This window comes from Pongo pygmaeus, chromosome 1 (genome assembly GCF_028885625.2).
Source record: "Pongo pygmaeus isolate AG05252 chromosome 1, NHGRI_mPonPyg2-v2.0_pri, whole genome shotgun sequence".
Taxonomy (NCBI): domain Eukaryota; kingdom Metazoa; phylum Chordata; class Mammalia; order Primates; family Hominidae; genus Pongo; species Pongo pygmaeus.
In genome coordinates this window covers 25,452,101-25,476,701 of record NC_072373.2, presented here as the reverse complement: position 1 = coordinate 25,476,701, position 24,601 = coordinate 25,452,101, and the positions used below count along the sequence as shown (strand labels likewise).

The following is a 24,601-nucleotide window of genomic DNA, read 5'->3' as shown; positions in this document are numbered from 1 at the left end:
TTGGCTCACTGCAACCTCTGCCACCAGGTTTAGGCGATTCTCATGCCTCAGCCTCCCAAGTAGCTGAGACTACAGGTGCACACCACCACAGCCAGGTAATTTTTTTATTTTTAGTAGAGACGAGGTTTCACCATGTTGACTAGGCTGACCTCAAACTCCTGATCTCAAGTGATCTGCCTGCCTTGGCCTACCAAAGTGCTGGGATTACAGGTGTGAACCACTGTACCTGGCCACAGAAGCTTTTATACTTTGTTAAGAAAACTAACTTTTGTGGGTTTATATAGACTACATTCATTTTGTCAAACTTAAGGTCTATAGTAAGCATTTTATTCACTTAAGTGAATCTGAGTAGTAGCAACATTATAGTTTAAATTAGATAGCCAAATATGTACCAGAATTTTGGACCTTTAAAGTAATAGCTGGGGCTGGGCACGGTGGCTCACGCCTGTAATCCCAGCACTTTGGGATGCTGAGGCGGGGAGATCATGAGGTCAAGAGATCGAGACCATCCTGGCCAACATGGTGAAACACCATCTCTACTAAAAATACAAAAATTAGCTGGGTGTGGCGTTGTGCACCTGTAGTCCCAGTTACTCGGGAGACTGAGGCAGGAGAATCGCTTGAACCTGGGAGGCAGAGGTTGCAGTGAGCCAAGATCATGCCACTGCACTCCAGCCTGGCAACAGAGCGAGACTCTGTCTCAGCAAAAAAAAAGAAAAAAGAAAAAGGAAAGAAAGACAGAAATCCACAAGAATGGTGAGATTAGGAGAGAAGACAGTAGCAATAAAATTTTGAAAGCTATAGAGAAACAAATGGTAACTGATTTAGCAGAACTGAGAAAGGTAAATCCTACACTGACAGTGGGGAAAGCCAAGAGGAACTCCTTGCACAAAAGAAAGCTCTAGAGTTAAAAGCTCCAGCCAAACACCTGTGAGAGTGGGACTGATAACAGAAAGGTTGGTTGAGAATCTGTAGTTAAGAATGATTCAAACCTACAGGTTACCTCTCCAATTGCAGGCAAGCTAGATCATTGCCCTTCTACTCAGTGAAAACCAAAGGCTTATTCACTGGAGGGGTTAAAATGGAGTCCATTGACAGGGGGACTATATTGATAGGGCATTAAAAGCTGTCTAAAGAATTCAGACAACCTGTAATCCCAGCGCTTTGGGAGGCTGAGGCGGGCAAATCACTTGAGATCAGGAGTTCAAGACCAGGCTGGCCAATATGGTGAAACCCTGTCTATACTAAAAATACAAAAATTAGTGGGCGTGGTGGCAGGCGCCTGTAGTCCCAGCTACTCAGGAGACTGAGGCAGGAGAATCGCTTGAACCTGGGAGGCGGAGGTTGCAGTGAGCCGAGATCACACCAGTGCACTCCAGCCTGGGCTACAGGGTGAGACCCTGCCACAAAAAAAAAAAGAATTTAGACAGGTTACAAGTTTGCTATTATCTAGGACAGGGATCAGCAAACTTTTTTTGGTAAAAGGCCAGATCATAAATATTTTTGGCCTTGTGAGCCTTGTGCTTGCTGTGACAGCTATGCAATTCTGAGAAACAGCCGTGTGCAATGTGTGGTAAATGAATGCTTGTGCCTGCATTCCAGTAAAACTTTATTTACAAAACCAGGCATAGGCTAAATAGGGGCATAGTTGGCCAACCCTAAGTACCACATTGATATTCTCTTTATCTTCTCTCAGAACTAAGATGTTATAGAATGTTGGCTTACTCCTGTATACATTTCTCAAATCTTCTATCTAACACATGGAAGTTACACTTTTTACAGTAAGCTCATATTAGTATCAGCAGTTCACATATACTGACACACAACTGTATGTGAGCATTGAGCAACCAACCATTCATAGAGATAATAATGAAAAAACAAAACGTGGATAGTCTCTGCTCTTCTTTTTTATTTTATTTATTTTTTTTTATTTTATTTTTAGAGACAGGGTCTCACCATGTTGGCCAGGCTGTCTTGAACGCCTAGACTCAAGCAATCCACCCACCTCAGCCTCCGGCTAGAGTCTTGGCTCACTGCAACCTCCGCCTCCTGGGTTCAAGCGATTCTCCTGCCTCAGCCTCCCGAGTAGCTGGGACTACAGGCACATGCCACCATGCCCAGCTAAGTTTTTTTGTATTTTTAATAGAGATGGTGTTTGACCGTGTTAGCCAGGATGGCCTCGATCTCCTGACCTCGTGATCCGCCCACCTTATCCTCCCAAAGTGCTGGGATTACGGGTGTGAGCCACTGCGCCTGGCCCAGTCTCTGCTCTTAACTGTCCCTAGTAGCCCTGGTAAACCTTTTGTTCTTATTGAAACACAGTGGTCCCCAAAAATTAGGGTTTTTACAGTATAATTGACTACATAAGGCCATGAAGCTGTATTTCCCTGAACAGACGTAAAAATATATATATTAGGCATTATTGGCTTGTATTTATTTTTCTGGGAAAGAAAATTGGTGGTGGTAAATTTTTTTATTCCTTTTTTTGTGTGTGTAAATTTTTGTTTTCTTGTAATTTCAAATTTACACAAAAATTACAAGACTAGTACAAGGAGCTCCCATTTAGCTTATTTGCAAATCCAGCAGTTATTTACCTTTCATCCTGTTTGCTTTTATTTTCTCTTTATAAATACATTTTGGCCAGGCACAGTGGCTCACACCTGTAATCCCAGCACTTTGGGAGGCCGAGGCAGGCAGATCACAAGATCAAGAGATCGAGACCAGCCTGGCCAACATGGTGAAACCCCGTCTCTACTAAAAATACCAAAATTAGCTGGGCTCTTGGCGCACACCTGTAGTCCCAGCCACTTGGGAGGCTGAGGCAGGAGAATCCCTTGAACCCAGGAGGCGGAGGTTGCAGTGAGCTGAGATTGTGCCACTGTACTCCAGCCTGGTGACAGAGTGAGACTTCGTCTGAAATAAATACATACATACATTTTGGCCAGGCGTGGTGGCTCATGCCTGTAATCCTAATACTTTGGGAGGCTGAGACGGGCAGATGGCTTGAAGCCGCCCGGAGTTTGAGACCAACCTGGGCTGCAAAGTAAGACCCCCGTCTCTAAAAAAAAATTAATTAGCTGGGTGTGGTGGCATGCACCTGTAGCCCCAGCTACTTGGGCGGCTGAGGTGGGACGATTGCTTGAGCCTGGGCAGTCAAGGCTGCAATGAGCTATGATCATTCCACTGCACTCCAGCCTGGGTGACAGAGCAAGATCTTGTCTCAAGAAAATAAAATATAAATACTTTTTTTTCCTGAACCACTTGAAAATAAGTTGGAGACACTGTGCTCCTTAGTTCCTAAATATTTCATTGTATTTCCTAAAAGCTAGAATACTCTTACTTAACCACAGTACAGAGAGCAAAATCAGAAAATTGTAACACTGATGTAATACTGTTATGTAGTTGACAGTTCATATTCAAGTTTCATCACATATTCCAATAATACCCTTCCTAGCAATTTTTTTTGTTAATACAGAATGTAATCAAGAACCATGCATGGACTGTAATCTTATATCTGGAACAGTTCCCTAGACTCTCTTTGTGTCACTTGATTGTCACATTTTTGAAGAACATAGGTCAGTTATTTTGAGGGATATGCTTCCATTTAAGTTTAATGCTTACAGAATGTTGTTTTTGTTTCTTTTAAAGTTGATTTTAATGTGGAGATACTCTTAAAAATCAAGATTAGTTGGGAACATTTCTCCTTTTACTATGTGTGTCCCAAAATAAATATATACAGCCATGAGCCTTTAAAAAAAAATAAAAGTCTGTTTTCATATTAAAGAGAATATAACAGGCCAGGCAGGATTGCTCACGCCTGTAATCCCAGCATTTTGGGAGGCTGAGGTGGGCGGATCACCTGAGGTCAAGAGTTCTAGACCAGCCTAGCCAACATGGTGAAACCCCATCTCTACTAAAAATACAAAAAATTAGCCGGGCATGGTGGCACGTGCCTGTAATTCCAGCTACTCAGAAGGCTGAGGCAGGAGAATCGCTTGAACCTGGGAGGTGGAGGTTGCAGTGAGCCGAGATCGTACCACTGCACTCCAGCCTGGGCAACAGAGTGAGACTCTGTCTCAAAAAAAAAAAAATTATTCTGAGAAATAAGAAAAGATATGCCAGCCTGGCCAACATGGTGAAACCCTTTCTCTACTAAAAATGCAAAATTAGCCAAGTGTAGTGGCAAACACCTGTAGTCCCAGCTACTCAGGAGGCTGAGATAGGAGAACCGCTTGAACCTGGGAGGCGGAGGCTACAGTGAGCCGAGATCGAGCCACTGCAATCTAGCCTGGGCGAGACATAGCAGGAAAAAAAGATACAATCGGCTGGGTGCAATGGCTCATGCCTGTAATCCCAGCACTTTGGGAGGCCGAGGTGGGTGGATCACAAGGTCAGGAGATCGAGACCATCCTGGCTAAGAGGTGAAACCCTGTCTCAAAATACAAAAAATTAGCTGGGCGTGGTGGCGGGTGCCTGTAGTCCCAGCTACTCGGGAGGCTGAGGCAGGAGAATGGCGTGAACCCGGGAGGCGGAGCCAAGATTGCACCACTGCACTCCAGCCTGGGCAACAGAGCAAGACTCCATCTCAAAAAAAAAAAAAAGATACAATCATGCGTCATTTAGCAAAGAGGATCCATCCTAAGAGATGCATTGTTAGGTCACTTTGTCATGTGAGCATCATAGAGTGTATTTACACAAACCTAGATGGTTCTTACACACATAGGCTATATGGTATAGCCTATTGCTCCTGAACTACAAACCTGTACAGCGTGTTACTGTACTATTGTAGGCAGTTGTAACACAATCATATTTGTATATCTAAACATAGAAAAGGTACAGTAAAAGTAGGGTATAAAAAAATGGTACACCTGTATAGGGCACTTATCATGAATGAAACTCAGTTTCTCTGGGTAAGTCAGTAACTGAGTGGTGAGTGAATGTGAAAGCCTAGGACATTACTGTACACTTTGTAAACACTGCATACTGAGGCTACATTAATTTTTTTTTTTTGATACTGGGTCTTGCTGAATCACCTAGGCTAGAGTGCAGTGGCATGACCACATTTCATTGTAGTTGTGACCTCCTAGACTCAAGACGATCCTCCCACCTCACTCTCCTGAGTACCTGGGACTGACTACAGACACATTAAAATTTTTTTTTTTTTTTTTTTTAATTTTTGGGGCCAGGCATGGTGGCTCACACCTGTAATCCCAGCACTTTGGGAGGCCGAGGCAGGCGGATCACCTGAGGTCAGGAGTTCGAGACCAGCCTAGCCAACATGGCAAAACCCAGTCTCTGCTAAAAATGCAAAAATTAGCCAGGCGTAGTGGCGTGCACCTGTAATCCCAGCTACTCAGGAGGCTGAGGCAGGAGAATCGCTTGAACCCAAGAGGTAGAGGTTGCAGTGAGCTGAGATTCTGCCATTGCACTCCAGCTTGGGCGACAGAGCAAGACTCTGCCTCAAAAAAAAAAAAAAAATGGGGGGGCAGGCATGGTGGCTCATGCCTGTAATCAATCCCAACACCTAGGCCGGGGTGGGAGGACCAGTTGAGCTCAGGAGTTCTTTAAGTTTTAACTTCTTGACTTTTTTGTAATAACACTTAGCTTAAATGTTGTTTTGTTATAATATTGATGAGAAAAAAAAATCAGGCTGGGCTCAGTGGCTCACGCCTGTGATCCCAGCACTTTGGGAGGCTGAGGTGGGTGGATCACCTGAGGTCAGGAGTTCAAGACCAGCCTGGCCAACATGGTGAAACCCTGTCTCTACTAAAAATAAAAAAATTGCCAGGCACGGTGGCTCCCACCTGTAATCCTAGCACTTCGGGAGGCCAAGGCAGGTGGATTGCCTGTGCTTAAGAGTTTGAACCGGCCTGGGCAACATGGTGAAACCCTGTCTCTACTAAAAGTACAAAAAGTTAGCCAGGCATGGTGGTGCGTGCCCGTAATTCCAGCCACTTGGGAGGCTGAGGCACGAGAATCGCTTCAACCCAGGAGGCAGAGGTTGCAGTGAGCCAAGATCGTGCCACTGAACTCCAGCCTGGGGGACAGAAGGACACTCTGTCATAAATAAATAATCGTGCCACTGAACTCCAGCCTGGGGGACAGAAAGAGACTCTGAAATAAATAAGTAAGTAAGTAAATAACAGAATGAGACTCTGTCTTAAATAAATAAGCAACCAAGCAAGCATGCGGTGGTGCGGGCCTGTAGTCCCAGCTAAATAAATACATAATATTAGCCAGGTGCGGTGGTGAGGAACCCAGGAGATGGAGGTTGCAGTGAGCCAACATTGTGCCACTGCACTCCAGCCTGGGCGACAGAGTGAGACTCTGTCTCAAAAAAGAAAAAGAGAAAAAAAAATCAGTTCCCGGCCAGGGCCACTGTCTGTTGAATTTGTGCATTCTCCATATATCTGCATGAGTTTTCTTTGGGCACTCTGATTTCCTCCGACATCTCAGAGCTGTGCCTGTTAGGTTCATTGACATGTCTTAGTGGTCCCAGTCTGAGTGAGTGTGGGTGTGAGGGTGCCCTGCAGAGAGATGGCGTCCTGGCCAGGGTGGATAACCACCTGGTGCCGTGAGCTGCAACCCTGAACTAGAATAAGCAGATTGAAAAATGAAAGAATAGGCCGGGCGTGGTGGCTCACGCCTGTAATCCCAGCACTTTGGGAGTCCGAGGCGGACAGATCACGAGGTCAGGAAATCGAGACCATCCTAGCTAACACGGTAAAACCCCATTTCTATTAAAGATACAAAAAATAAATAAATAAATTAGCCAGGCGTGATGGCGGGCTCCTGTAGTCGCAGCTACTTGGGAGGCTGAGGCAGGAGAATAGCGTGAACCTAGGAGGCGGAGCTTGCAGTGAGCCGAGATTGCGCCACTGCACTCCAGCCTGGGCGACAGAGCAAGACTCCATCTCAAAAAAAAAAAACAAAAAAAACACTAAAAGAAAAATGAATGAATAGCCAGGCGTGGTGGCTCATACCGTAATCCCAGCACTTTGGGAGGCTGAGGCAGGTGGATTACTTGAGGTAAGGAGTTTGAGACCAGCCTGGCCAGTAGAGACAGTGAAACCCCATCTCTACTAAAAATACAAAATTTAGCCAGGCATGGTGGCATGCACCTATAATCCCAGCTACTTGGGAGGTTGAAACACAAGAACCACTTGAACCCAGAGATGGAGGTTGCAGTGAGCTGAGGTTGCACCACCGTACTCCAGCCTGGGAAACAGAATGAAACTGTGTCTCAAAAAAAAAGGAATGAATGAATGGACCAGGTGTGGTGGTTCATGCTTGTAATCCCAGCACTTTGGGAGGCCAAGATAGGAGGATCACTTGAGACCAGGAGTTCAAGACCAGCCTGAGCAACATAGGGAGACCTCGTCTCTACAGAAAAAAAAATTAGCCAGGCATGGTGGCACACATCTATGGTCACAGCTACACAGGAGACTGAAGTGAGAGGATTGCTTTAGCCCAGGAGGTCAGGGCTGCAGCGAGATGTGGTCATGCCACTGCACTCCAGCCTGGACAACAGGGCGAAGACCCTGTCTCAAAAAAAACCAAAAAGGCCGGGCGCAGTGACTCACATCTGTAATTTCAGCACTTTGGGAGGTGGAGGTGTGTGGATCACGAGGTCAAGAGATCGGGACCATCCTGGCCAACGTGGTGAAACCCCGTCTCTACTAAAAATACCAAAATTAGCTGGGCGTGGGGGTGTGTGCCTGTAGTCCCAGCTACTTGGGAGGTTGAGGCAGGAGACTCACTTGATCCGGGAGGTGGGGGTTGCAGTGAGCCGAGATCGCGCCACCACTGCACTCTAGCCTGGTGACAGAGCAAGACTCCATCTCAAAAAACAAAAAACAAAAAACAAGCCCTCCTATTTGTTACTGTTTGTTTCTGAACTTCATGTTGGTAGGAGGTGCTCCTTAAAATTTTTGCTTTACAAACATGTATTCCCTGAAGTAACCCACCACCATGATGACTGCCATAGCTCACTGATTGACCAAAGATTGGGTACATTATCTTACTTGTTTTTATTAATCTTTCTTAAATGTATGTATAGTTCACATTTATTTCAGTGTTTGATATTAGAAGTGTTTTAGAGGCCGGGCGCAGTGGCTCACACCTATAATCCCAGCACTTTGGGAGGCTGAGTCGAGTGGATCACTTGAGGTCAGGCGTTCGAGACCAGCCTGGCCAACGTGGTGAAACCCCATCTCTACTAAAAAAAATAAATAAATAAATACTGAAATTAGCCGGGCATGATGGCGGGCATCTGTAGTTCCAGCTACTCGGAGGCTGAGGCAGGAGAATCGCTTGAACCAGGGAGGCAGAGGTTTCAGTGAGCTGAGATCGCGCCACTGCACTCCAGCCTGGGCAACAGAGCGAGACTCCATCTCGAAAAAAAAAAAAAAAAGAAGTGTTTTAGGTCTTTATTTAGAGGTTTGGTGGGTTTTGTGACCAGAAGTATGCCTTAGGAACTTAACACTTGTTTATATTAATTAGCCTATGATAAAATTGGTTTCATTACATGTCATTTCACTTAAAGTCGGGATTTTCAAGAACCTATCAACATTAAAATGAGGACTTCTGTATAATATAGTAGATACTAGGCGATGGGAATTTTTCAACTCCATTATAATCTTACAGGATGACCTTCATATATGGTTTGTCATTGACCATAACATCATGATGCAGCACATAACCGTATTCAAACAAACATGCCATATAAAGAATATTCAGGCCAGACCTGGTGGCTCACACCTGTAATCCCAGCACTTTGGAAGGCTGATGCGGGCAGATCACCTGAGGTCACGAGTTCGAGACCAGCCTGGCCAACATGGTGAAACCCTATCTCTACTAAAAGTACAAAAATTATCCGGGCATGGGCCGGACGCGGTGACTCATGCCTATAATCCCAGCACTTGGAAGGCCAAGGCAGGTGGATCACCTGAGGTTGGGAGTTTGAGACCAGCTTGACCAACATGGAGAAACCCCGTTTCTACTAAAAATACAAAATTGGCCAGGTGTGGTGGTGCAAGCCTGTAATCCCAGCTACTCAGGAGGCTGAGGCAGGAGAACTGCTTGTACCCGGGAGGTGGAGGTTGCAATGAGCCAAGATTGTGCCATTGCCCTCCAGCCTGGGCAACAATAGCGAAACTCCTTCTCAAAAAAAAAAAAAAAAAAAATTATCTGGGCATGGTGGCACACGCCTGTAGTCCCAGCTACTCAGGAGGCTGAGGCAGGAGGATCACTTGAACCTGGGAAGCAGAGGTTGCAGTGAGCCGAGATCACACCATCACACTCCAGCCTGGGCAATAGAGTGAGACTCTGTCTCCAAAAAAAAAAAATTAAAAATAATATTCAGAAAATTTTAGATGCACTTAAGTTTTTAAAATATGGAGGAAATTTTTTAAAAAAATGGGTAGAAGGGAAAGTTAAGCAAATCTCAAGTACAACAAAAAGACAGATGAAAAATGAGAATTTATGAGGTTCAATATTCTGGAGCTTTGTTTGCTAAACAGTAGATTAAAAAAGATTATTTCTTACCCACAGTAGTCTAAAGGCCTAAATGATTATCATCGTATATAATTCGTTACTGTACAATTTTAGACATAAGCGTGGTACTTCTACTGTGTGTTAGAAATGTGATGGTGTACTTTCTAATTTTTGTAGAAACCGTTTCTAGCTATGTTGCTCTTGAACTCCTGCCTCCCTTGGCCTCTCAAAGTGCTGAGATTACAGGCATAAGCCACCAGCCACAGCCTGTACTACTTTTATAAAACTAAAAATTTTTTGGTTTTTTTTTTTTGGAGACTGAGTCTTGCTGTGTCGCCCAGGCTGGAGTGCAGTGGCACGATCTGGGCTCACTGCAACCTCTGCCTCCTGGGTTCAAGCGATTCTTCTGCCTCAGCCTCCCGAGTAGCTGGGACTATAGGCACGTGCCACCATGCACGGCTAATTTTTGTATTTTTAGTAGAGACAGGGTTTCACCATATTGGCCAGGCTGGTCTCGAACTCCTGCCACATAATCTGACTTCTGAAAAACCATATCATCTTTTTTTTTTTTTTTGAGACAGTCTTGCCCCGTCAGCTGGGCTGATCACAGCTCATGGGACTATAGGCATGTGCACAGCTAATTTTTTAATTTTTTGTAGAGACAGAGCTCACAATGTTGCCCAGGCTGGTCTCAAACTCCTGTCCCCAGACAGTCTTCCCACCTCGGCCTCCCAAAGTGCTGGCACCGTAGGTATGAGCCACCACGCCCGGCCAAAAAACAAATTCTTGTGTTGAATTAACCCTGTCATTTGCCCTTAAACAGTTTTGTTTAGATGTATCAATTAATATTGAACAATTAATATACTTAACCATCTTTTTACCCCTTATTTACTGAGTATCTGCCATGTGCCAGATGCTGCTAGGCTCTGGGGATCTGACAGTGAAACATGGTATGATCTCTTCTGTCATAGAGTTTACTACATTATAGGGAAGATAGAAATTAACAAAAAGATGTACTTACAAATTGTAATGTGTGTTCTGAAGGGGAATAAAGGGTTGGATGAAGATGTTAACATGATTTAAACTGGAGGAGGGTTCAGAAAAGACTTCTGAGAAAGTACAGTGTTACTGTGACCTCATGTATAACTAAGGAATTTGAAGTGAGGGAGATACACAGGGATGGCATTCCAGGAAAGGGATCACAATGTGCAAAAGCCCTGGGGCAAAAAGGCGGGGGACTTGATTTAGTTCAAAGGGCTGATGGCCAGTTTGTATCTATAGATGCAACGTATTAGCCTTTGGGGACAACATTTAAAAATTATGGAAGGCCAGGCGCAGTGGCTTATGCCTGTAATCCCAGCACTTTGGGAGGCCAAGGCAGGCAGATCACCTGAGGTCAGGAGTTTGAGACCAGCCTGGCCAACATGGTGAAACCCTGTCTCTACTAAAAATACAAAAATCAGCCGGGCGTGGTGGTGGGTGCCTGTAATCCCAGCTACTTGGGAGGCTGAAGCAGGAGAATTGCTTGAACCCAGGAGGCGGAGGTTACAGTGAACCAATACCATGCCATTTCCAGCCTGGACAACAAGAGCGAAGCTCCGTCTCAAAAAATTGTGGAGTGCTATGGTACTTTTCCTATATATAACCCATATGTAAAACTTTGATAAACACAAAACTGCTATGGGTCAATTAATATCCTAGCACTATACATAAAATATCAGTCAGTACGAAGGACCCTTTAAATACTGATTTTCTACTTTGGCTTATATTTTTAATTTTATTAACTATTTCTTAATTATGTATAAATATTATATAACTTTTAAAGCTTTGAGCAGCTAGCTTCCACAAATATTTACTCTTTGGAGATATACATGTATATATAAAATTTGTCTGTTTCTAGTCCTTGTACTCCTTGAACAAGCCAAGCTGACACTGACCTTGGGGCCACTGTCATTACTATTTCTACCTGAATGACTTTTCTCCCCATATCTTCAATTGATCAGTTCTTCCTCATCCTTCAGTCTTACCTTACAAGTTGCAAAGAATCCTTTCCCAACCACCCATCTCATGTTATTCCTGCCTTTCCTGATAGAAACTGTCACATTACCCTCTTTTTTCCATGTGGCACTCCTTTAAATTATTTTCCTGTTTAGCTTCATGAGAATGACAATCTTGTCATCCTTATTTACTGTTTTTTACTCCAGTACTTTGAAAAGTGACAAGTACATAGTAAGAACTCAATTAATACTTGAATAATGTTTATCTTACAAGTTATGATAGGCTTACATAATTAAATTGTAAGTCCAAGGGAAAGTATTCCATTTTTCATTTCTTTATATATATAGTTCCTAACATAGTAGTTCAGTAAGTTTTTATTGGGGAAAGGGGTTATCTTCTTCTAAAGTGAGCTCATAATATAGTAATATTGCGAGAAATAAATGTGTTTTCTCCTTTGGCAATCAGCCATCATCCAAAATTCCTCTCCTGAACTGCCATCCTGTATCTCAAGCCACCTGCTAGCAAATATCACCTACATGTCCCATGAGATTCAAAATCACACATCTCATCTCCCATTGCATCTGCCTACGTACACCACCTCAGCCCAAGCCATTTCCTGTTTAGTTCTCCAGGCCCACAAACCTGGCCTCTTCTATGATGTCTTCTCAGGCTTATGATAAGGACACATCCTAAGGTTAGATTTTGCTGGCATTTATTAAGCACAAATCATGCTCCATTAACAATGATCATCATATTATGCTGAGAGTCTAGAAAATGTGAAGGGCTATGAATTTGTCCTGATACTATTCTGCAAGGATTGTTTCTCTGGCTGTGCTCAGCAGCCTAAGTAAGTAAAGGAGAAGGGAAGGTGGATTATAAGATTGATCCAGAGTTGGGAACAAGCTAGGTAAATGCAGTGGGAGGAATATGTGGGATGCCAGGTTGTTTGAGATTTTGGTGACAGAATGGTTTGGTTGATTAACCCTCAGTTCTTATGAGGTGAGGGCCCATAGATGTCATCCAGATTGGGGTCTTTAGAAATAGGAATTTTAGGTCGGGCATGGTGGCTCACACCTGTAATCCCAGCACTTTGGGAGGCCAAGGAGGGTGGATCACCTGAAGTTAGGAGTTCAAGACCAGCCTGGCCAACATGGTGAAACCCCATCTCTACTAAAAATACAAAATTAGCCAGGTGTGGTGGCACATGTCTGTAATCCCAGCTACTTGGGAGGCTGAGGCAGGAGAATCACTTGAACCCTGTGGTTGGAGGTGACAGTGAGCCAGGATTGTGCCACTGCACTCCAGCCTGGACAACACAGTGAGACTCCATCTTAAAAAAAAAAAAAGGAATTTTATCTTCAGGTCTATTCTGAAGCCACAGGGAAGAGTTAAGGATAACCTCACCGGGATGAAAGCTAATATCATAAATGCCTAAGGAAGGTTCACTTACCGTTCCAGCAAGAGAGTTAGGTGTTCTCCCCATTACAATTATCATTAAAACAAAAAAGGATCTTCTGCTACCTTTTGGTGATGACAAGGAAGTGACAAGACTTCATTCCAATCCATAACAAGTCTCAGAGAAACGAAACTTAAAGGGATAGAGCACATGGGGGCAGTGTTGAGCAGAGAAATCACGCTGAGTCCCTGCAGCTTAGGGGAACAGATTCAGGTTTGGAGGATTAATAAAATGGGTTTGGGCAATCTCCAACCCTACCCCAGCTCCCATACAGGATTTAATTTCTTAGTTTAGTCCTCTAGTGTCTATAGCAATTTGTATACCTGTTTGTATCACTTATGTACACACATATCTCCCCAGTTACACTGTGATTTCATTCAAGGTTAGAAGCTTTATTTCATTCATCCTGATTCCTCAGTCCCAACATAGTACCTGATACATAAAAGGTGCTTAATAAATGCAAGTATATAGTATTGTAACAGGCCGGGCGCAGTGGTTTACACCTGTAATCCTTGCACTTTGGGAGGCCGAGGTGGGTGGATCCTGAGGTCAAGAGTTTGAGACCAACCTGGATAACATGATGAAACCCGTCTCTACTAAAAATACAAAAAATTAGCCACGCGTGATGGCGGGCGACTGTAATCCCAGCTACTTAGGAGGCTGAGGCAGAGAATTGCTTGAACCCAAGAGGCAGAGGTTGCAATGAGCTGAGATCGCACCACTGCACTCCGGCTTGGGCAATGAGCGAAACTCTGTCTCAAAAAAAAAAAGTACTGTAACAAGCCCAAAAGCCATGTGTTGCAAATAGCAATATTCATCAGTGGCCAGTACATCACTTAAATCACCCTACAGGTCTTTACCAGAATTGCAAAACAAGCAGTTACTTCTCTGCCTGTTTAGCTATTTATTAAAAAAGAAAAATCCAAAGTGCTAATGAGAATTCATTATTTTAGGTGATTGATGAGATTTATCGTGTGTTGAGATATGTCAATTCTACCAGAGCCCCTCAACGAGCTCATGAAGTACTTCAAGAATTAAGGGATATATCCTCCATGGCAATGGAGTACTTTGATGAAAAGATTGTTCCAATTTTAAAGAGGAAATTACCAGGATCAGATGTTTCTGGAAGACTCATGGGCTCTCCTCCAGGTATCTCTACTTTATAATCATGTTTGTACATAATTTTGTAACTTGCTTCCGGTTTTTTTCCACTTAACCAGTGTCTTGAACTTTTCTGTGTTAGTAGTTGTTTATTGGCAGCATCATTTTTAATGAGATTGGATTATCAACCATAACTTACACAACTAATCCACTAGTTAGGCTCATTTCTTGTTTCTAGCTTTTCAGTACTTATACTCTGAAGAACAATCTGAGCAGTCTTGTGATTAAATCTTTGCACATATCCATATTGACTTACAATAAACTTTTAGAAATAGAATAGCTGGGCCCGGCCAGGCGCAGTGGGTCACACTTGTAATCCCAGCACTTTGGGAGGCCAAAGTGGGTGGATCACCTGAGGTCAGTAGTTCAAGACCACCCTGGCCAACATGGTGAAACCCCATATCTACTAAAAATACAAAAATTTGCTGGGCATGGTGGTGCACACCTGTAATCCCAGCTACTCTGGAGGCTGAGGCAGGAGAACTGCTTGAACCCAGGAGGCAGAGGTTACAGTGAGCCAGATTTCGCGCCATTGCACTCCAGCCTGAGCAACAAGAGCAAAACTCCATCTCAAAAAAAAAAAAAAAAAAAGAAATAGGATTGCTGGACCAGGCGCAGTGGCCCACGCCTGTGGTCCCAGCACTTTGGGAGACTGAGGCAGGAGGATTGTTTCAGCCCAGGAGTTCAAGGTGAAAAGTTACATACAGATGCTCCTTAATTACGATCCTGATAAACCCATCATAAGTAGAAAATATTGTTAAGTCAAAAAATGCACTTAATACACGAACCTACCAAACATCATAGCTTAGCCTAACCTACCTTAAACATGCTCAGAACACTTCCTTAGCTTACAGTCGGGCAAAATTATCTAGCAAAGCCTATTTTATAATAAAGCATCCTTGTGTAATTTACTGAATTCATTTTCTATTGTACTGAAAGCAAAAAACGGAATGGTTCTGTGGATACCTGAAGTACAGTTTCTACTAAATATCTATCACTTCCATACCATCGTAAAGTCAAAAAATCATTAGGTTGGCTGGGCGCGGTGGCTCACGCCTGTAATCCCAGAACTTTGGGAGGCTGAGGCGGGCGGATCACCTGAGGTCAGGAGTTCAAGACCAGCCTGGCCAACATGGTAAAACCGTGTCTCTACTAAAAAATACCAAAAAGTTGGCCGGGTGCAGTGGCTCACACCTGTAATCCCAGCACTTTGGGAGGCCAAGGCGGGCAGATCATGAGGTCAGGAGATGGAGACCATCCTAGCTAACATGGTGAAACCCCATCTCTACTAAAACTACAAAAAATTAGCTGGGCGCGGTGGCGGGTGTCTGTAGTTCCAGCTACTCGGGAGGCTGAGGCAGGAGAATGGTGTGAACCCAGGAGGCGGAGCTTGCAGTAAGCCGAGATTGATCGCGCCACTGCACTCCAGCCTGGGTGACAGTGCAAGACTCCGTCTCAAAAAAAAAAAAAAAAAAAAAAAAAATTAGCCAGGCGTGGTGGCGCATGTCTGTAGTCCCAGCTACTAAGGAGGCTGAGGCATGAGAATCACTTGAACCCAAGAGGCGGAGGTTGCGGTGAGCCAAGATCACGCCACTGCACTCCAGCCTGGGCAACAGAGTGAGACTCTGTCTCCAAAAAAAAAAAAAAAAAATCGTTAAGTTAAACCATTGTAATTTGAGGACCATCTATATTTTTTTATGTTCCTGATGAATTAATATTCATTTTTTAAAAAACAAATATACCAGATAAAATGCCAAAAACTCTTCAGGGAAATATTTGGTGAATTATTTCATCCCCCAAAGTGTCTGCCTGCTACTTTATTTATTTATTTATTTATTTATTTATTTATTTATTTATTTATTTTTTTTTTTTTTTTTTTTTTTTTTTTTTTTTTTTGAGATGGAGTCTCACTCTGTCGCCCAGGCTGGAATGCAATGGCGTGATCTCTGCTCACTGCAACCTCTGCCTCCCAGGTTCAAGCAATTCTCCCGCCTCAGCCTCCTGAGTAGCTGGGATTACAGGTGTGTGCCACCATGCCTGGCTAATTTTTGTGTTTTTTAGTAGAAACGGGGTTTCACCATGTTGTTCAGGCTGGTCTTGAACTCCTGACCTCGTGATCCGCCTGCCTCGGCCTCCCAAAGTGCTGGGATTACAGGCATGAGCCACCACACCTGGCTGCTACTTTAAAAGACAGAGTTCATAAGGCTATTTTGAACAGTATCACTTCATCTGTGCTAAATAACTGTTTCTGCAAAAGTATATTGGCTCCTAGAGATTTGCGCCTTTATCTACTGAAAGACTAAATTATTTAATATCCCCAACTCTGGCAAGTACTTTAGATTAGGAAAGAATTTAGTAAAACTTTTTGTTTTGTTCAGATTAGTTAGCTCCCTGTAGTACTCAGTGAGGCAACCGAGTGGCTTTCTGTAATTGAGTAATAAAGCCTACACATCTCAGCATTAATGTATCTGTTATTTATTGAGTACCTATTATGCGCGCGGCACTGTACTGTGTCCTGTGGAGACTAAAAAGAAGTGTAATACGTGGTGTCTGCTCTCAAGGATCTTACTATTTCAAAAGGTAAGATATACCCAGACTTGAAGTTAAATTATCATAGGCAAAACAAATAAGGCAATGTCCAATTAAATGTCAAATGAGAGCGGAGAAACAATTTTAAGGTAGATAAGATCAGTGTTGGCTGGTCTGATGGAAACATCACAGGAAGTAACGATTGATTTAAGCCTTGGTGAATAAGTAGAAGTTGGATATGGATAAGCAGAGAGGGAAAGAAGAATACATCCATAAAGGAAATACAGTTATTTAGATGTGCAAGGAGAGAAGATTAACATGATGAGTTTAGGATATGAATGGACCCATCTGGTTCTTTTAGAAAACCTTCAGTAGATAAGTTTAAAAGAAAGTAGGTTCTTTGTTTAAAATAGTTACTTTTATGCTTGTGTTACATTCTAATTATTTCTAAAAGAATAGGTCCAAGGCCTTCCTACCCCATGTCAGGAATTCTCTGTGGTCATAATGTATGATGTAACCCACTCTTTAATGGAGTCCCTATCATTTGGCTAAAGTTGAAGCCTTTGTATATAACTTAAGTGCAGAGTGAACTTAAGAACACGATACAGGCTGAGTATCCCTTATCCGAATTTCTTAGGACCAGAAGTGTTTCAGATTTTGGCTTTTTTTCAGATTTTGGAATATTTGCATTACACTTACCGGCTGCACAATCTCTTATCCACATACCCACAATCCAAAATGCTCCAATGAGCATTTCCTTGAGCATCATGTCGGTGCTCAAGAAGTTTCAGATTTTGGATTTCAGATTTCTGGATTAGAAACGTGCAACCTGTAGGTGTGTACTTCTAATTTGAAAGTTTATGTTTGTTATGTGAATTAGATAGAAAATAATTATTTTCTGGCCAGGCACAGTGGCTCACACCTGTAATCCCAGCACTTTGGGAGGCTGAGTCGGGCAGATCACGAGGTCAGGAGATCCACACCATCCTGGCTAACATGGTGAAACTCCGTCTCTACTAAAAATACAAAAAGAAATTAGTCGGGCGTGGTGGCAGGCGCCTGTAGTCCAAGCTACTTGGGAGGCTGAGGCAGGAGAATGGTGTGAACCCGGGAGGCGGAGCTTGCAGTGAGCCGAGATCACACCACTGCACTCCAGCCTGGGCAATAGAGTGAGACTCTGTCTCAAAAGAAAAAAAAATTATTATTTTCTAATTTTCTGCTTGTATTTTGTTACTAGGTTCTAAAAATATTGTACAGTATTTTAAATTCAAGTTTATGCCATTAAATGCCCTTCTCCGTTTCCTGGCAGTCTACATACTGCCACATGAGCAGGAGAATCAGAATTTAAACTCATTTATAGTTAAAAGAAGGTGTTAAATTATGATGATTAACCCAACTGACCAAATGGATTGCAAAGAAGAAATTATCAGAAGTGACATAATAAGGATATTCCATTTTTAAATAAGTGTAAGTATTACTAGTAGAGAAACATTTTAAGTGAACGACCCTTTTGAATTATTCCTCCACAGTTCCAGGACCATCTGCAGCCCTAACAACAATGCAGCTCTTCTCCAAGCAAAATCCTTCAAGACAAGAGGTTACCAAACTCCAGCAGCAGGTTAAAACAAATGGTGCTGGCGTGACTGTTCTCAGGCGTGAAATTTCTGAGCTTCGCACCAAAGTGCAAGAACAGCAAAAACAGCTTCAAGACCAGGACCAGAAACTGCTAGAGCAGACCCAGATCATAGGTGAACAAAATGCACGGTTGGCAGAGCTAGAACGCAAACTACGAGAAGTAATGGAAAGTGCTGTAGGAAATTCCTCAGGGTCTGGGCAGAATGAGGAGTCTCCTCGGAAACGAAAAAAGGCCACAGAAGCCATAGACTCTCTTAGGAAATCTAAACGTCTTCGGAATAGAAAGTAAATTGGAATGTGGTTCTAGTTCCAGAGGAAAACACAGCTTAGTAGCTTAAGCAGTTATGCATATCAGGATACTGTGAGCAACATGGTGTCCCTTAAGCTTCTAGGCTTTCAGAACACAACTTAAACTTGAACTCTTATGGTTGGGACATTCTTTTCCTGCTTCTCCTGATTGAACTGATGCACAGAATCTTTTTACTTTGCAATAGATTTGTACTAACCAGACCTGTTCTATCATGTTTTGAGGAGTTAACTTTTTTCTGTGCAGATAATGTTGCAAGTAAGTTAATTTGTTTCTGCATATATGCACATACATACATAAGGATCTTAAACCCAGTCTTGACAGACTAGAAGTTAAGTTTAATACAGAAAATGTCCTGTTCACTTGAAAGAAAAGACCTGCTTTTTAAATGGACACTATCTTGGTTCTTTTTTTTTTAAGTCGTCTTTTTGTTATAAGTGACCTTTGTCTGGAATGTCTGAAAAGTAGTTAATGCTTTTTGGTATTGAAGTAATGGGTAACTAAAATGGACTTCCATAGTATTGACTGTAGAAGGAGGCTCTACAGTATTGACTATATATTTTTATAAACTACTGGCAAGGAACTTACCCAGCTGTTATACATGTTTTCAATTCTCTTTGGGGGCCATTTGCATGGATGGATGCATGCATTGCCTAGTCAACTCACTTAAAAAGCTCTTGCACTGGTATTGATCTTGAACCTCTATACTTCTCCACTTTTTAGAGCGGCATCTTAGTTTATTTAAGCGCTTAACATCTTCCACCGCAACAGCTTGCCTCTAGAGGGGGAATTGTTCATCCATTTGTCCTCCAGTTTTATAGGAACAAGAGACTATTAAAGCCCATTGCTTTATCTGTTCTCTGTAGGGTTCAGGTACACTGGCTAAGGCAGAACCCCAAATTTCAAGGCTCTTTCTATCAATATTGGACCTCTGGGAGCTAATACTCCTCTTTGCTCACCACCATGTGATCATTGATCAGATGTGGTGAGAGAGTAGGGGACTCGACTTGCGGGATGCAGTTTTGCCATTGCAGCAAAGTTCATTGAGGAAAATTGTACCATGAAAAAGCATTTTGATTATTTCATTTCTGGAGGATGACCTTGAGGGAAGCTTTTTAATATTAGTTTCAAGCTTTCCTTACCCTACAACTTTAAACAAAAGCTTTAATTTTGTTTGCACTCCTGTTTTGAGCTTGTAACTGGAAAAGCATGTCTTGCACTGTTCAACCTCCTGAGCGGTCACTTTAACAACCTCCAAATTGTGTACAGTGGTTATTTTCCCCAGTTGTATAGTTTTGAGACATTCAATTATCACTGTCTTAGTTGTATTTTAATTTACTAAATTATGTAACTATTTGACTGTTAAGTTCTTTTAAACAACTGTTGCCTTGGGCTTCAGTTATTTAAAGTAAATTTAGGTGTAATATAGAAAACTGTCCCTTTCCAGGTGGGAGCTTAACACCTGTATAAAACCTAAGGTTTTGGTAAGTACCTTAGTTGAATAAAAGCACAAGGTTATCACCTTTTTTATCCGTCCACCGTGACATGGTTATGCATCCTTTAGATTAACCTCACCAAATGAAGCTTTTTCTATCCATTTTTAATATTGTCCTTACATAATATTGTCCTTAGATTTTGATCAATTCTATGTCTGACTTTGAAATTCCATTTACAATGTAGTATGTTTTCAATGAAAAACCATAAAGTAACATCCAAGTGTTTCATGGTTTGTTGGGAAGGTAATTTTAAAATAAAACAATTTCCAAAAAACATTTGTCAGCCAAGGTCATCCATAAAAGTCCCCGTCTGGAACTCGTTTTCTCAGCACTTCTCATTTTTATAATCATAGTATTTAGCCATATTAGCATATCTTTAGAGGAGGCCTGGTGGAATACCCAGGGCCTCTACTAGTCTGCTTTTCTGGTCATAGGAAGACTTTTTTTTTACGTATCAAAGTATGTGTTTACAGATTTACAGAGTGTGATCCATATGCATCAAAGGGATACAGCCCCAGACTGTTTCTTTAATGGTCGTTCATGAACTATTAAAAGTTTCCTGAATTTCTTTTTAAACTACGTCTAGATAGCCTAAACATCTGTGTAGTCTTCCATTAGTTAACATGTGTATAGGGCTTTCATAATAAGTAGTCACACTGTTAGAAGGTAAATTTTCTATTACAAAATCCAAATTTCTATTGCATACACTTATAATCATCTATTCATAAAGCTAATTCGTTGTACTTGTTAATGCATGAATGTTCCATGCAGTAGGAGAATAAAGCACTACAGTTTGGTTGTTCAAATCTTAAATCTTAGGCTATTTAGCTAAAACATGTTAGGATATTGCCTTCACCACTTATTAGGACAGTTATTTGATAGCCGTTATGCTTACCTATGGATAGCATAATGGTATTTAAGGTTCAACAAACCGCAGATTATTTTGATCAGCTAGAACTGACATATGTTATAAGAAAACTGTACATTAACCTCCTGAGAGAACCATTCTGCCCTGCATTTTAAGTCAGGTATTTAAATGCTGTGTGTTGTTAATATTGCATTGTCTTAGTGTAACATTTCTTAAAGTATTCCCATCATCTTCCTTGGCTGTTTTTCAGAGGAGACGTCTCCATGTTAATGGGTCATTCCCACATAGAAATGTATTATGGTACAGCGCTACACACACGGATAACAATGTGAAAAGGCATGCCTGAGGAACGAAAACGGCTGACCTTACCCCCACCCCAGCCGGATCCTCTGCTTATCTCCCACATGCACTTGGCTTAACTGGTTTTCACAGATTCTGAGGTTATAGAACCTGTTGTTTTTCAAACTCCTGTACAGAGCCTGGAAATAATAGAGCAAACGCAGATGTATTGAGAGTCATTATACTTAGTTTTAAAGACTATTGGGGTACCATCAGGTCAAAAGCCACTGATTTGGGAAGCAATTTTTTTGTAAAACACTTTTTTTGGAGTACTGAACTTTACAGGGGCTTGCCTTAATCTCTATTTAGTAGTTTCAAGATGTATGCGCAATTATTCTACGTGTTAAAAATGTTAAAATATTCTATGTAGCCCCAAAGGTGGGTAAAACAGTATAAGTAATGCCTAAATTAATAAGCTAAAAGGTGTCACTACAGCTGGATTTTTGAGAGAAAATGGACATAAAACTAGGCTATGTGTAATAAAAATAATGGCACCTTAAGATTGCACTATTTTACGCATTATTTTATATGCCATTTCATAGCCTGCACTTTAATCTCCAAAGAAACGATGTATGATGTCCCACTTGTTCCTTATTCTTAATAAACTTTTTCCTGAGACAGGGCACTTAATTCTATTTTACTATACTGAATTAGTTTCTTGGAGGTAGATTCCTTTCTTGAGTTCTCTGTTTCCTTAGCCATAATATTTTCTAGGATCCGGGAACTCCCTGTATTGTCTATTTCCAACATTATATAATTTTAATTTAATGTAATGTAAATCTCATACTTGGTGATCAGCACATTCTTATATCCTGCTCTAGCAATGAGTACCCATTTGTTACACTTACCAAACTCTCTAAAAACATATACTGTGAGTAAGATTTGAAGCCAGGAATAAAAGGCAGTCTGAAAGAAAACGTCCTATACGATGCAGTTGTTTGGAAATGGCTGATTTCTGATATGAAACCCAATTTGATACACTGTTCGGTTCTTTGACTTGGGATCTATCTGAATTGCTTTAACTAGTACACAAAAGGTTAAGTTAAAACTACTTTAAACTTGTATAGCTTGCTATCTGAGGTGAATTATTTTCAAAAAATACTAAATCTATGAACTGAGACTAGCAATTAGTTGGCTGCTCCCTACCATTATTTTACTTTTAATAGCAATACAGTTATATTGGTGACAAATATGACAGGCTTAAGTACTGCTGGCCTTTTGCTTCTTCCTAAGCATCTTGGTTAAATTTCTGAAGTTTAACAATTAGATCCAGATTTCTTCTGTTGCGTCTGAAGAGAACCATGACATTTAGAAGTATATTGGTAATCTATTAGGTCCATTGGCAAAGTATATTATAGGTCCATATTCAAACCTATTCCAAAAGGTTAGAAGTGTTTAAGATTCCTTTATTGTGTGTGGTACCATGTCTGTTTACCTATGCTTATGAGCAACAATAAATTACTAGTTTACCGTCTGGAATTTTAATTGTTATAACCGAATCAATTATTGGAAAATGAAAAACACCTCCCAGTCACACAACAGGGTACGTAAATAAATGTGTTGTTACCAGTGCTACTTGTTTTCTTTGTATTTCATGCACAAAAGAATATGGAGCTCTATTGCTAACATACCGTATTAATAGCTACTGCCTTTTGGAGCACTGTACTGTGTGTTTTACAGATGTTATAGTGGTCCTCACAGCTACCTTATAAAGTAGGTTTTACTCTACATGGGGAAGTTGAACTCAGGCTAAGCAACATGTCCACAGTGTTATGCAAGTAATGGCATAAGTGGGATTTGACCCGTGAGCTCTGAAGTTTATAAACTTGCTACTACACTATACTACATCCTAGAAACCTGAGAACAATGAGACTCTGAACTTAATATAAGCAAGACCATCCCACACATCCACTAGAAGCAGTCAATGCCCAAATCACTAATGCTAACAGTAGTATATAGAACTGAGATCAAGAAAAAGCTGGGCTAGGCTGGGCACAGTGGCTCACACCTGTAATCCTAGCACTTTTGGAGGCTGAGGCGGGGCAGATCACGAGGTCAGGAGTTCGAGACCAGCCTGACCAACATGGTGAAACCTCATCTATACCAAAAATAACAAATTTGCCAGGCGTGGTGGCAGGTGCCTCTAATCACAGCTACTCAGGAGGCTGAGACAGGAGAATCGCTGGAACCTGGGAGGCAGAGGTGCAGTGAGCCTAGATCGTACCATTGCACTCTAGCCTGGGTAAAAGAGTGAGACTCCGTCTCAAAAAAAAAAAAAAAAAGCTGGGCTTGGAGGAGGCAACTTTTAAGGTTATTTGCACACAAGGGGTTCACCCTAGGTGTGCAAGTAAGAGAATGTTTTTAAGGCTTCCAGAACCTGTAATCTAAAATCAGAGGAAGTCCTGGCAGTAGATGTGCTCTAAGGCTACTGACATGTCTAAAGTCACCTTCTGGCCAGGTGCGGTAGCTCACACCTGTTACCGCAGCATTTTGGGAGGCCAAGGCGGGTGGGTCATTTGAGGCCAGGAGTTTGAGACCAGCCTGGCCAATGTGGCAAAACCCCATCTCTACTAAAAATACAAAAATTAGCCAGGCATGTTGTCGCACACCTGTAGTCTCAGCTACTAGAGACGCTGAGGCATGAGAATCGCTTGAGCTGGGGAGGTGGCGCTTACAGCGAGCCGAGGTCACGCCACTGCACTCCAGCCTGGGCAACAGAGCAAGACTGTTTCAAAAAAAAGTCACCTTCCTATAATATATGCTGCTGGTCAGTAGAAAAGTAGCAACTACCAATTCTTTTACCCTGCGAGAGTGGGGTACTAGTTCTCTTTTCAAGACTACGTCCAGTTCCAAAACTTAATGGTTAGAATTTCAACAAAATAAAATCATGTAAATCAGTTTAACCTGTTCCTTAAAGGCGTAACTGATAGGGAATTGCTGAAAACAATTCTCTGAAGAAGAGAAAACTTATCTAAGTGCTTTAACCCCAGCCTGTAGACAGCTTAAGATTTTCAGAAAAGAGATCACAGATAACTTTATACTGTGGGTGAGGGTGACAGCAGTGGTGTCAATTGCCTTAGCACCATTACTGCATTCTAGTCATCTAGATAGCTTAGAAAGATAAAGGTGGCTGCTGTGTATCCCAGTCTTCAGAAGGTAGATGAGGGTGGAAATTTGAATTTTCATATTCTCCAGATGACTCAATTGCTGTGTAATAGATTCACATTGTTAGAAACCAAGGATATTCACCAGTATTCTTGCTTTTTTGCTTTTCTTTAAAAACTGTTTTTAAAAGATCTCACCTGTATGAACTTTCC

The 24,601-nt window shown here is 41.9% G+C and overlaps 1 protein-coding gene across 1 annotated transcript in view; it reads left to right on the top strand.

Moving 5' to 3' along the window:
• FBXO28 (F-box protein 28) overlaps positions 1-22,856 on the top strand; it is a 45,409-nt gene extending 22,553 nt beyond the window's left edge. The window contains exons 4-5 of the mRNA XM_054451669.2: positions 13,903-14,098; positions 18,169-22,856. Coding sequence (XP_054307644.1) covers positions 13,903-14,098; positions 18,169-18,563 — 591 coding nt within the window. The 3' untranslated portion in view covers positions 18,564-22,856. The remainder of the gene's footprint in view (positions 1-13,902; positions 14,099-18,168) is intronic.
• The last annotated feature ends 1,745 nt before the right edge of the window (positions 22,857-24,601 follow it).